The sequence below is a fragment of the Theropithecus gelada genome, chromosome 3, assembly GCF_003255815.1.
Source record: "Theropithecus gelada isolate Dixy chromosome 3, Tgel_1.0, whole genome shotgun sequence".
Lineage (NCBI taxonomy): Eukaryota > Metazoa > Chordata > Mammalia > Primates > Cercopithecidae > Theropithecus > Theropithecus gelada.
This window is the reverse complement of record NC_037670.1, coordinates 166605383-166618410: the sequence shown is the minus strand read 5'-3', so window position 1 is coordinate 166618410 and position 13028 is coordinate 166605383. Positions and strand designations below refer to the sequence as shown.

General features: G+C 40.0%; 1 protein-coding gene across 1 annotated transcript in view; it reads right to left on the bottom strand.

Annotated features, from left to right (window-relative positions):
• Nucleotides 1-13028, bottom strand: part of MGAM2 (maltase-glucoamylase 2 (putative)) — a 103434-nt gene that overhangs the window by 24022 nt on the left and 66384 nt on the right. Inside the window, exons 33-41 of the mRNA XM_025380084.1 lie at nt 12930-12992; nt 11224-11358; nt 9529-9613; nt 7556-7694; nt 1791-1924; nt 1475-1509; nt 1258-1374; nt 526-674; nt 334-418 (exon numbers count right to left, since the gene is read on the bottom strand). Of these exons, the coding sequence (XP_025235869.1) occupies nt 334-418; nt 526-674; nt 1258-1374; nt 1475-1509; nt 1791-1924; nt 7556-7694; nt 9529-9613; nt 11224-11358; nt 12930-12992 (942 nt within the window). The remainder of the gene's footprint in view (nt 1-333; nt 419-525; nt 675-1257; nt 1375-1474; nt 1510-1790; nt 1925-7555; nt 7695-9528; nt 9614-11223; nt 11359-12929; nt 12993-13028) is intronic.

Genomic DNA, 13028 nt, shown 5'->3' with positions numbered 1-13028 from the left:
GAATTAAGACAAAAAATGAAAATTTTATTAGTGATTGCAATAATTTGAGGGATTTTATTAAGAAAAATCCTGAAAAATTATTCCTCAAAACTACAGAAAAAAATGTATTTTTAAAAAGCATATGACAAAATTTTAAAATGAGAAATCAGTCAGTGTAGTAAAGATTTCATTAACAGAGAGATCTTTTAAAAAAGAAGATCTCCTGTAGATGTTCTAGAAAGGCATTCGCCTGAAAATAGTGCGCTAGACAAAACCAGATGATCTTTAAAATGCTTTTCGCATGATTTCAGATCATGTGATTGAAGGGTTTCTGATCTACAGTGAAGAACTCACAGTTTCCAACACAGGGCTGATTAAGATAGCAGGACCCAACATGAACTGACGGTCTATATCCCATGTTGTCCTGTCATCCGTAAACCTTAAAAAATAAACGGGGAAAATTCACCTATCCTCTTATGACTGCTACAGAGGATTATTTGCAAGACATGCCTAAACCTGCTGCTTGGGGAAAGAGACTGTACTCACTCATGGAGAAGGGGTCGGACAACAGTGCTGCCCTCAACGTGAGCTTTATGCATCAGAGTATAGAGATAAGGAAGCAGGGTGTATCTGGTCTCTAGGACTTTTCTGGATAACATCTCAAAGGCTGAATTCCAGGCCACAGGATCTTGTCTCTGTAGGGATAAAGGAGCATATAGTGGATTACCTTTTCTTCATTCCATCCCAGTGGCATCAGAAAAGAATCAATGGGCATTTATTCAATATGTAGGTTACAAGCCACTTATCCCTTCATTCCTGGCCTACCCTTTCCCCCTTCTCTGTCACCCTACAAAATTAGAATTTCTTGCTTTCTCCTCTTTATCACTGATTCCTAAGTCCCTGGAATAGGTCCAGCTCTGGCCCTCTACATGTGTAGAGGGAGAGGTTTCTGTGTAGCACCAACATATCTTGGATGAGTTTGAGTAAAATACAAATTCAATATTCTTAAAAGCAAAGGGAGCTTCTTTTATTTTAGCCACATGGGGAACTATAAAAACTTTTCCTCGTGGGTGCTAATTCTCCAGGAGATGAGAAAGGGTATATTTCTAAAAATTACTGATAATTCCAGAGTTCTGAACTCTGTGGATTTTCCAAGAAATTAAGATTCTGGTGATGTTCTCTGATTTTTATCAGGAAATGAGTATAATACTCCTGGGGGTTAAAAAGAAGTTATGATTTGAGGGTACGCAACACATGGAGCACAAACTGCTGCCTCACCCTTGTCCCGATGTTGTTGTGGTTTCTGGAAAATGGATAAAAGGCCCCCAGCTGCATCCAGCGAACACACATCTCATATTCAGCATCTCCAAAGAACCCACAGATATCTGCTCCTGTCTGAGAAGATGCACAATGAGAGCATGAGGTGGGAATATCATGAGGCGCTGACTCACTAAAATCTGACTGGGCAATTAGTAATGGTCTGAATGTGACTTACATAAGGTATTCCAAAGAGACTGAACTCCATCATGCCTGCAAGGAGAAGACACAGCTGTGTTAGATGAAGGAGAACTTTGGGAGGAGAGTGAAGCCTTGGCCTGATTTTTCCTTACCCCATTAGAAAGCCCTGGACCATTCATGATGAAAATATTAAAAGATGGGTGTAAATTAAAATCCATGCCCAGAGAGAACTCAGTTCTTGTTAATTTTACCACCCACCTAGATGATGATACAGACATAACCAGTGCTGCCGAACAGCACAAACTCCAGTGCCCTCCTTGCCAGCACAGGCCCCTGGGATTGAGCCCACACACCAATGATAGATTTCCCCAGCTGGTCCCACGCAGCTGTATTGTCTCCCAGCCAGTGTCCTCCCCAGCGTCCAGAAGAGGGAAATGTGGAGCGGGTGATGACGACCCCTCGCTGTCCTGTCACCTCCTGCACAGCTCTGGTGGGAGGGGAACAAGGAGGTGAATTGAAGAAACGAACTCCTTTACAGAAAGTAACTGCAGCTTGGAGCATGAGGTGGTGAGGGTACTTTGGTCCGAGTCAGATAACTTCTTCCCAGAAAGAATCTGTTGTCTAAAAGCCATGCTAAAGATCCCAGCAAACTCCACAGCAAGACTAGAGGTATATCTGCACCTAGAATGTGTGTTTCATTTTTGAAAAATCTGATTAATTAACTATCTCCCTGGAGTAAGAGAAAGGGTTGGGAGTAAGGGGAAATATAGCTATTTATGGAACAATTCCTCTATCCTAGTATTATACTGGTCACTTTCCTATGTGGTGTCTCATAACATCATGAAAAGGTGTCTTTACACTCCTTTTACTGTTAAGAAGCTACGGTTCAGAGAAGTTAGAAAGGCATTCACCTGAAAATAGTGAGCTGGACAAAATAAGACTATCTTCAAAATGCTTATCAAAGGTCATTTAAAGAGTAAAGAGGGTCAGGTGTGGTGGCTCATGCCTATAATCCCAGCATTTTGGGAGGTCGAGGTGGGTGGATCGCTTGAGGTCAGGAGTTCAAGACCAGCCTGGCCAACATGGTGAAACCCTGTCTCTACTAAAAATACAAAACAAACAAACAAACAAACAAACAAAATTAGCTGGGTGTGGTGTGCACACCTGTAATCCCAGCTACCCAGCAGGCTGAGGTAGGAGAATCATTTGAACCTGGGGATGTGGAGGTTACAGTGAGCCGAGATCATGCCACTGCCCTTCAGCCTAGGTGACAGAGCAAGACTCTGTCTCAAAAAAAAAAAAAAAAAAAAAAAGAGTAAAGAGGAGGCCAGGCGCAGTAACTCACACACGTAATCCCAGCACCTTGGGAGGCCAAGGCAGAGGACTGCTTGAGACCAGAAGTTCAAGACCAGCCTAGGCAACACATTGAGACCCTATCTCTACAAAAAAATAAAATTAGCTAGGCAGGGTGGTGCACGCGTGTCTGTAGTCATATGGCAGGAGGGGAAAGAGAAAAAAAGAATAAGGAGGCAGATCTGGGATCCAAATAAAAGCTACAGCATTTTGGAAATATTCACTCTGCTTTTCTAGACCTCAAAAAGCGACATGTTTTGCCCACAGAGGCAAATATACATAAAAGATGTTTATCTTTCAGTGGAAGATAGATCATCTGCACACACCCTTAGAAAATAACAACAACTGTGTGAGGGAAAAATCAACTGAACAAAAGAGAAAGTCTATTAATAGATCCTAGTATGTATACAATCCAAGTATTTGCTTAAAAAAAGCATCACAGATCAACAGACACAGATGAATTAGTCAATAAACGATGTCAGGAAAAGTAGCTGACTACTGTTGTGGAAACTAATCCATTCGGGTCACTTCCAATTTTTCACACCTAAACAAATTCAAAAATGAATGGAAATACACGCACACACACACACACACACACACACGTTCTATTAAAACTGAAAGAATACATAAATCACCTGATTTCTACAAGAGAAAGGAATTTCAAATAAAAACAATGGACAAAACATAATGAAGTAAAAGGTATAGATTTAACCATACACAAACTGGAAGAATGCACATGTATGTACGTGTGATAAAGAAATGGAGGTAAGGATCACTTAGATTTTTATAATAGTCTAGATGAGAGGTAATGAAGACTTGGAATAAGGCAGGAAGATAGAGTAGTGAGTGATGTAAAGAACTGAGTCACCAGCTGAAAGCAGGAAAAGAAGGAGAATCTAGGATGACCGAAATGACTAGTTAAACTTGGTTCCTTTCACTAAAATAAATGCTGGAGAGGCCGTGCACGGTGGCTCACGCCTACAATCCCAGCACTTTGGGAGGCCAAGGCGGGCGGATCACCTGAAGTCAGTAGTTCGAGACTAGCCTGTCCAACATGGCAAAACCCTGTCTCTAATAAAAATACAAAATTAGCCAGGCATGGTGGTATGCACCTCTAATCGCAGCTACTAGGGAGGCTGAGGTAGGAGAATTGCTTAAACCCAGGGAGGTGGAGGTTGCAGTGAGTCAAGATCAGGCCGCTGTACTCCAGCCTGGGTGACAGAGCGAGACTCTATCTGCAAAAAAGAAAGAAAGAAAGAAAGAAAGAAAGAAAGAAAGAAAGAAGGAAGGAAAGAAAGGAAGGCAGAAAGACAGACAGACAAGACTGCAGGAGGACAGATTTAAGGGTGAGACAAATAGTTCAACATTTTAAGTATTAGGTTTGAAGTGCCTATGGGACATCATAAATGAGACATCTATGGGCAATTCTAGGTTTGAAGCTCAAGAGAGATCTGGGTTGGGAACCTAGATTTGGGGGCCATCTGAATCCAGAATGTATCCAGACTTTCTGGATCATCCCAGTAGAGTTAATTGATTTTCCCTCTCATGTTTGACTCCTGTAATCAGACAATGAGGTCCTTGAAAGCAGGGACTATGACTTATTCGTCCTTGTACTCTTCTGAGGTAAGGTTATTTCTGAGGGTACAAAACATCTATTTGTTTTGTGTGTATTTCATATATAGACATGGATGTTTTCCTGAAGAACTAGTTTTTCCTTGGTTGGAAAAGCCTCAAGCTAGGTGTAGAAAGCAAGACTGCGAAAGAGCAACTGAAAGATGAAGATGTAAAGAAAGTGGGAAAGGGAAGAAGAATTTCTGTTCAGAAGACCATGTTGCCCCTGAGTGTGGAACACCCAGGGGCAACATGATCTATCACCTGTTGATAGCCCAAAATCAAATAGTATGAGGTTCTTGTAAGCCCTGCGGACAGAAGGCAGAGAGCTTAGACACTTGAGCAGAAATGGGCAGTTGAACAGAAAAGATCACACTCTGCCCTGGGAAGAACTAAAGAACAAGTCTGAAATTTCCCAATGACATTGGAAAATGGCAAAATCTCAGAAGGATAAAAGAAAAGACAAAGGGACAGATAAATATTTATAGAAATAATGGCCAGAAACATATACGTTGAAAACTAAAAATAATTGTTGAAAAAATTAAAGATCTAAATAAGTGGAAAAACATCTCATGCTAATGAATCAAAAGAGACTTAATATTGTTAAGATGGTAATACTCCCCAAACTGATCTATAGACTCAATGTAAAACCTATCAAAATCCCTGTCTTCATATTAGACATAGAAGACAGAAAGTCTTCATAGAAGAAGTGACGTTTGAATGTTGCTTAAAAGAAGAGTAGAAATTTTCTTTTGGCAAAGAAGGGGCTTGCAGGGCAAAGAAAGCAGCAATAAGAAGATGTGAAAACTTGATAGAGTTCCTACCAAAGGTTCATCTTTCCCATGCATCATCCCCTCCTGTCTCTTCAGGGAAATTTGCTTTTCACACATCCGCATCCCATCGCCATCTTTCTCTTCAGAGAAGCTTGCTATCTTGTCAAAACTGACAAAGTGATTACAAAATTCATATCAAATGCAAGGGACCCATAGTAGCTAAAACAATCTTGAAAAAAGAAAATTGGAAGAGTCACACTTCATCAGTTAAGACAGTGTGGTACTGGCATAAGGATAGATACATAGAGAGAGATCAATGAAATAGAATTGAGAACGCAGAAATAAGCCTTCTCATTTATTGTCAATTGATTTTTGACAAGATGCCAAGCCAATAAAATGAAGGAAAGAATAAAATTGAACCACTACTCACACCATACACAAAAATAAACTTAAAATGGATGACAGATCTCAGTGTAATACCCACAACTATAAAGGTCTTAGAACAAGACACAGGAGTAAATCTTCATGACCTTGAATTAGGCAATAGTTCCTTGAATATGACACCAAAAGCACAAATGACAAATAAATAAGTAAGTAAATGAATAAATAGGACTTTATAAAAACTTTTAAAAATGTGCTCCAAAAGGCATGATTATGGAAGTGAAAAGTCTACAGAATGAGAGAAAATATCCTCAAACTATCTCATGAGAAGCTTGAATTTAGAATATTTAAAGAATGTTTATGATCCAATAATTTTTTTTTCTGTAGAGATAGTCTTACTTTGTTGTCCAGGCTGAAGTGCAGTGCCATCATAGTTCACTGCAGCCTCAAACTCCTAGGCTCAAGAGATCCTCCTACCTTAACCTCTCGAGTAGCTGGGACTACAGGCATGCACCATTCTGCCTGGCTTATTTGTTTGTTTTTTGTAGAGACAGGGTCTCATTATGTTGCCCTAGCTGCCCTCAAACTCCTGGACTCAGGCAATCTTCCCACTTCAGCCTCCCAAAGTACTGAGATTACAGGTGTGAGCCACCATGCCTGACTACAACTCAATAATAATAATAAAAAAGATTCTATCAAAAATGAGCAAAGGATTTGGATACTTGAATATATACAAATAGCCAATAGCATATGAAAAGATGCTCAATAACATTAGTATTAGCGAAATAAAGTGAAAACAACAATTAGACATCACTTTACCCCCATTAGAATGTCTGTAATTTTAAAAGGTGAATACCACCAAGGGTTGGCAAGGATGTGGAGGAATTGCAACCTTTATACATTTTATCATACATGCAGGTAAGAATGTAAAATGGTAGGCTAGGCACGATGGCTCATGCCTGTAATCCCAGCCTCTGGGAGGCCGAGGCAGGTGGATCACCCAGGGTCAGGAGCTCGAGACCAGCCTGGCCAACATGGCGAAACCCCGTCTCTACTAAAAAATACAAAAATTAGCCAGGCATGGTGGTGTATGCTTATAATCCCAAATATTCAGGAGTCTGAGGCTGGAGAATCACTTGAACCCAGGAGGTGGAGGTTGCAGTGAGCCAAAATCACACCATTGCACTCCCGCCTGGGCGACAGAGCAAGACTCCATCAAAAAAAAAAAAAAAAAAGGACGTAAATGGTACAGCCTCTTTAGAAAACAGCTTGATATTTCTTCAAAATATTAAAAATACAGTTCCTATATGACACAGAATTTCCATTCTTAGATACATACTCAAAACAAAGAAAACATGTCTACTCCAAATCTTGCACATAAATATTCACATAATCACTACTCATAATAGCCAAAAAATGGAAATAACTTAGATGTTCACTCATTTGTAGATAGGCAAGCAAAATATGGTGTATCTATACAATGAAATATTATTAATCAGTAACAAGAAATCAAGTACTGATACATGCTACAACATAGATGATCCTTGAAAACATTATGCCAAATGAAAGCAGCCAGATACAAAAGAGCACATATTGTGTGATTCAATTTTATGAAATGTCCAGAATAGGCAATCTACGTAGACAGAAAATAGACGAGCAATGGCTAGGGCTCAGGAGGTAGGAACAAGCTGGAAGTGATTGCTAATGGGCAAAGGTTTTCCTTTTGGTGTTCTAAAAATGTTCTGAAATTTAATTTTTGTGATAGTTGCACAACTCTATGAATATACTAAACACTACCTAATTGCTCACTTTAAATAGGTAAATTTAGTAACCTACTTGATAAATGCGCTCAGAGGTGGTTGGTTGGGCAACCATGCCTGAAATTTTGACATTAACCCATTTAACCGGGATCACGTAGATACATGCACAATGCAAATATGAAATGGCAAAAGGGACAATGTGGAAAACTATCTTGGCTGCCGTGACAAAAAGACACTCACTCGTATGTGGGTCTGGTCTGGGACCACCCGTACAGGCTGTGCACGTTGTAGTGTTTCACGGGGGAGCCGTCTGGCAGGATCTGCTGACTCTCCATGCACAGGGTCTTGCTGTTCAGGCCCTTGTCCCTAGATTCCAAATCTGAGGGGAAATGTCGAGTTATTTCCTAAACAACATAATTTGCACATTCACTAGAAATGCCCATCATTTTGGCATTTCTTTATTTCAGTCAACAACTTTGTTACAAATAACAGGCCCAGTTTTATGAGTTTTTAGTCTATAGAAAACAACGTTCTGTGTCTTTGTAACTAATGAAGGCTAAGGATAAAATATGGAGCTGGGAAAAGTAGCTCCCCTTCTTTTTGCACCAACTCTGATTTAATGTATAGAGTGTTGTCATAGCCCTTTTGCCAACATAATAAACTTCTTCATTGTTAGGACTGTTTCTTCCACTAGATGGTAATGTTCTCCAGGGAATAAATCTTATTTCAATCTTTTTTTTGTATTTGTGTCTCTAGATCTTTCTGATATGACAGCATTTGCTTGACACATAAGTACAGATGATCTTCAACTTACAATGTGATTACATCCCCATGAACCCATCACAAGTTGAAAATATTGTAACTTGAAAATGCATTGAGTGGACCTAACCTACTTTAAATGTGCTCAGACACTTACATTAGCCTAAGATGGGCAAAATTATCTAACACAAAGCCTGTTTTAAAACAAAATGTTGAATATCTCTTGTAATTTACTGAACGCTATAGTGAAAGTGAAAAATAGAATGGCTATTTGGGTTCTCAAAGCTCATTTCTACTGAATGTATGTCACTTTCTCATCGTTGTAAGGTTGAAAATCATAAGTCAGACCATTGCAAGTCAAACACCCTCTGCATTAAATTAATGAAGGAGACAATGAATGAATGAATGAATGAATGAGTGAGTGAGTGAGCAATGGGCAGCATAACAGTGATGTAGACATCAAGAAACTTGGATTCTAGATTCTGTCCCAAGATTACTCGTATAGTGTCTTTTGTTGTTGCTGTTTTTCTGTTTTGGGGTGTTTTGTTTGTTTGTTTGTTTTGTTTTTGTGTGTGTGTGTGGGGGGTCTCACTATGTTGCCCAGGCTGGTCTCAAGACTCAAACTCCTGGTCTTGAACAATCCTCCCACCTCAGCCATGGTACAGTACTTTTAGGAAGTAAGTCATCTCCTTCCTTGTTTCTCTGTTACATTAGATGATGCAACTTTCTGAGATCCTTTTGACCCCAACATTTTATTTTTGTTTGTACCACAGGATGACCAAGAAATATGCTGCATCAAATGTCTGTTTACATGGGCAGAGAGACTTCAGAAACTAAGTTTTAATTCTCTAATCCAAAGAACATCTCTGTAATCCTAGCACTTTGGGAGGCTGAGGTGGGCGGATTGCCTAAGCTCAGGAGTTCGAGACCAGCCTGACAACACGGTGAAACCTCGTCTCTACTAAAACACAAAAAATTAGCTGGGCATGGCAGTGTGGGCCCATAGTCCCAGCTACTCGGGAGGCTGCGGCAGGAGAATTGCTTGAACCCGGGAGGCAGAGGTTGCAGTGAGCCAAGATTACACCACTGCATTCCAGCCTGGGCGACAGAGTGAGACGCCATCTCCAAAAAAAAGAACATCTCTCCGTGTGTGTGTGTGTGTGTGTGTGTGTGTTAGGGTTTATTTAAAATTATATCAATCCGTTCATAGTTATCAACGGAATCAAATGTATCACACATTGTGTGACTTCTTTCACACCACATCATGTCATTATTTCTTGCTTGATTAGGAATTCATTTACCTGCACTTATTCAAGGTTATCTTACTTGGGATTTCATGGCATGTTGGAGAATGCTTTCTGTCTTCAACATTAGGCTTCACTTTGACAGTAAAAGGAAAACTTTTAGAGTCTTTGAGTAGGGAAGTAAGTTGATGAAGTAATTATCTTACATACATGGCATATAGGGTGGGTTATTTAGCATTTCATCGCTGCAGCCCCTGACAGATCCATTCACAAAGTTTGATGGCTCATTCATATCCTGAAATGAGTTAACAAAAAAAGATCCCATCATGTCAGGGGCAGGATGGCTTCAGTTGTAGAGGACACTACCTCAGGGAGATGACTTTTGAAGCCCTCACCTCAGCTGGCGGTTTAGTTCACTGTGTTTAATCCCTGGCATTGACCTAAATGGACTCTAAAAATGTGTAGTTTAATTCCTGGCATTGACCCAAATGGACTCTAAAAATGTATATCGGCCAAAGTGGAGTGCTAAACTCCTTCTTGCTTACCTGGCATTTTAAAACTTACAAGGATTGTTTTTATAGTGGCAAAAATAGTGAGGTAATGCTGGATCCAGGACCTAAGGAAATCTCTTGATACAAATCCCCAACAGAGGTAGCCCATCTTTGTTTTTCTGTGCATGGATTATTCACTTTTTAATCTGTGGCCAGAGGTTACTATTATCTTCGTCTATTTTACCTTAGTCCAATCGCTTGGACTAATTCTGATATTGGCATAGCCCAAACACGAGGAGAGTTATCTCACTTTCTGCCATAAATATATTTCTGAAAAGCTGTACATAACTCAGAAACAAGTTTGGAAATAAAAACGTGCTTTGGGGAATTTATTACTTAAATGCAAGGAGTAGGGGCTCCTAAGGGAATGCTCGCTTCACACTTAGACAATGGAACAGTTAAATTTTTGCATGCCAGACTATTTTAAATAGGACATATTAAAGACAAATGAAAGTACTTGAGGAACTATTCACTACTTTGAATTACCCAGCTATAGCTTTCCCTCCACTGGAAAAACAAATATGACCCCAGAGTTCTCAGTACATCTTATTTTCAAAGCTGCCCACACCTCTTCACTGTCTGATTTGCCTGTTTGAGTTAATTTGTGTCCTTTCACGTGTCTACTCTGTGCCTAACTATCCCAAAGGTGCAGATGGCCAGGAAGGCCCCAGGAGTTTCAGTGGACTTTTGTCCACGGAATCACAAACTTCTTCCAGCCTGACCCAGCGTTGAACAGCCCTTCATAGCTGGCTTAGAGCTTGCTTAAGATTTCAGGCCACTGGACAGGGGGGAAGGAAATCAGGACAGAAGAAAACATAGATAGAGTTGCCCTTAGACATATATCCCAGGGATATCTCAGGAAGTCCTGCTTTTAAGTCCAACTGGCATTTACAACAAACGTCTGAACAGGTCCTTTAAGCCATTCCCTCAGAGTTGTCTGCCCTAGTACTATGGTGAATGCCTACTTGCTCTCAGCTCCATGCCTCACCCACTCCCAGTTCTGCCCTGTAAGACGCCCTTACCAAAAGCTTTCAGGTAAATTTGGCCAATGGGGGATATTGGCAAGAGACTGGAGATGGGAGGTGATTTCTCCCTCTCTCTTTTGCTCTGGCATCTCCAGCAGTAGCAATCTCCTCTGTGGGCTCCCACTTCCACCAGACAATATGTCCCTGGGCAGATCAGCAATGGTCTCTGCTTCTCTTGGTCCCTGCACCTCGATTCTGTAACAGCATTTCTCCCTTTCATCTCTTCAGTCATACGTCTCTGCTTTGCTAGTCTCTCCTCCCCATGTTTTGACTTGCTAATATTCAAAAAAAAAAAAAAAAAAAAAAAAGACAACCAACGGTGCACTTACAATCCACAATCCATCAAACTTCAGGCTCTTCTCTGGTTCTCGAGGGTTTGCATAGAGCTCTTCTATCTCTTTCTTCCACCACGCAGCTGTGCTATTACGAAAGAAGTCAGGAAAGGCAACGTAGGCCTTGTAGAGCTGTAAGAATAACACACACTGTCACGGTTGGGGTCTCAGCCTATCCAGGGGACCACAAATGGGAGACGAACAGGAATTTGTGCCTGCCCAGATCAGTCTCTGCTCTAATCTCAGATCTGCTGCTGTTGCAGAGTTTACAACAGAAGCAGAGATTGGGGTCTGATTTCATTCTTTATTTTCTTAGAAGAAGGTTAGATTAAAATCCCTTTCAAATACAGGATTTGTTTTATAACTGGACATGTAATCACAAGACTGGTAAATTAGCAATGTCTAAACAAGTGAACTTTAGAGATGCAAATACTTTTTCTTTTTCTTTCTTTTTTTTTTTTACTTAAAAATCAGTGAATGTAGCAAAAGCTTTTTCTTTTTCTTTTTTTTTTTTTTTGGCAGGCCAGTTTAATTCTCAACATACATACTACTTGAAATTGCAGAAAAGATGCATATTCTATAGGCTACTTTTTCTGGATATTTCTATGCTTCATTATAGTTCGTCTTCAGAAAGACACTGGCTTTACTTAGAAAATCATTTTTTAAATTTTTATTATTATTATTATACTTTAAGTTCTAGGGTACGTGTGCACAACGTGCAGGTTTGTTACATACGTATACATGTGCCATGTTGGTGTGCTGCACCCATCAACTCGTCAGCACCCATCAACTCGTCATTTACATCAGTTATAACTCCCAATGCCATTCCTCCCCCCTCCCCCCAGAGCAAACACATTCAAAAGCTAGCAGAAGGCAAGAAATAACTAAGATCAGAGCAGAACTGAAGGAGATAGAGACACAAAAAAACCTTCCAAAAAATCAATGAATCCAGGAGCTGGTTTTTTGAAAAGATCAACAAAATTGATAGACCACTAGTAAGACTAATAAAGAAGAAAAGAGAGAAGAATCAAATAGACACAATAAAAAATGATAAAGGGGATATCACCACCGACCCCATAGAAATACAAACTACCATCAGAGAATACTCTAAACACCTCTACGCAAATAAACTAGAAAACCTAGAAGAAATGGATAATTTCCTGGACACTTACACTCTCCCAATGAGATCACCTGGACATGGGAAGGGGAACAAAAGATTTTTCTAAACCAGACAAATGAGATGAAGGAGGACTGTCATCCAGGGACAAGTAAACTCCAGAGTAGAGGGGATGCTAGATGACCAGGCTGAGATGAACAACTTTCCTTCATTCAACTGACTTGTATTTTCTTTTGTATGCAGATAATTTATTAAAATTCAGTCTGTTCATAATGGATTCCCCTCTAGTGAGAAAATGCAAGACTTTGGTTCATTATTTTTCAAGCGACATAAAGTTAAAATAAATCACAGCTCATTAAAAGCACACTTATGAGAGATTTCATTGATGATTTCCTTCTACACATTTCCATGTTCACTGTTGAGCCTTCCACTCGAGGATCTCTTTCTGCCAAGAAACTAGTAGTGGATAAGCACCCTCAAGTTAGGGCTACTTAACTCAAGGGTTAGCTACTCATTCATCAGGATGAAAAACATAAACAACCAGATGTTTAGGGCAATGTTGACAAAAATGTATATACAACTGTACCTTAACCTGAGTTGCATGGTCAAGGGATCCATCTACAATTATATTAGGCAGATCTGGCCAAACCTAGAGAAAAAGAAGGGCAATTAAAACCTTTAAAGA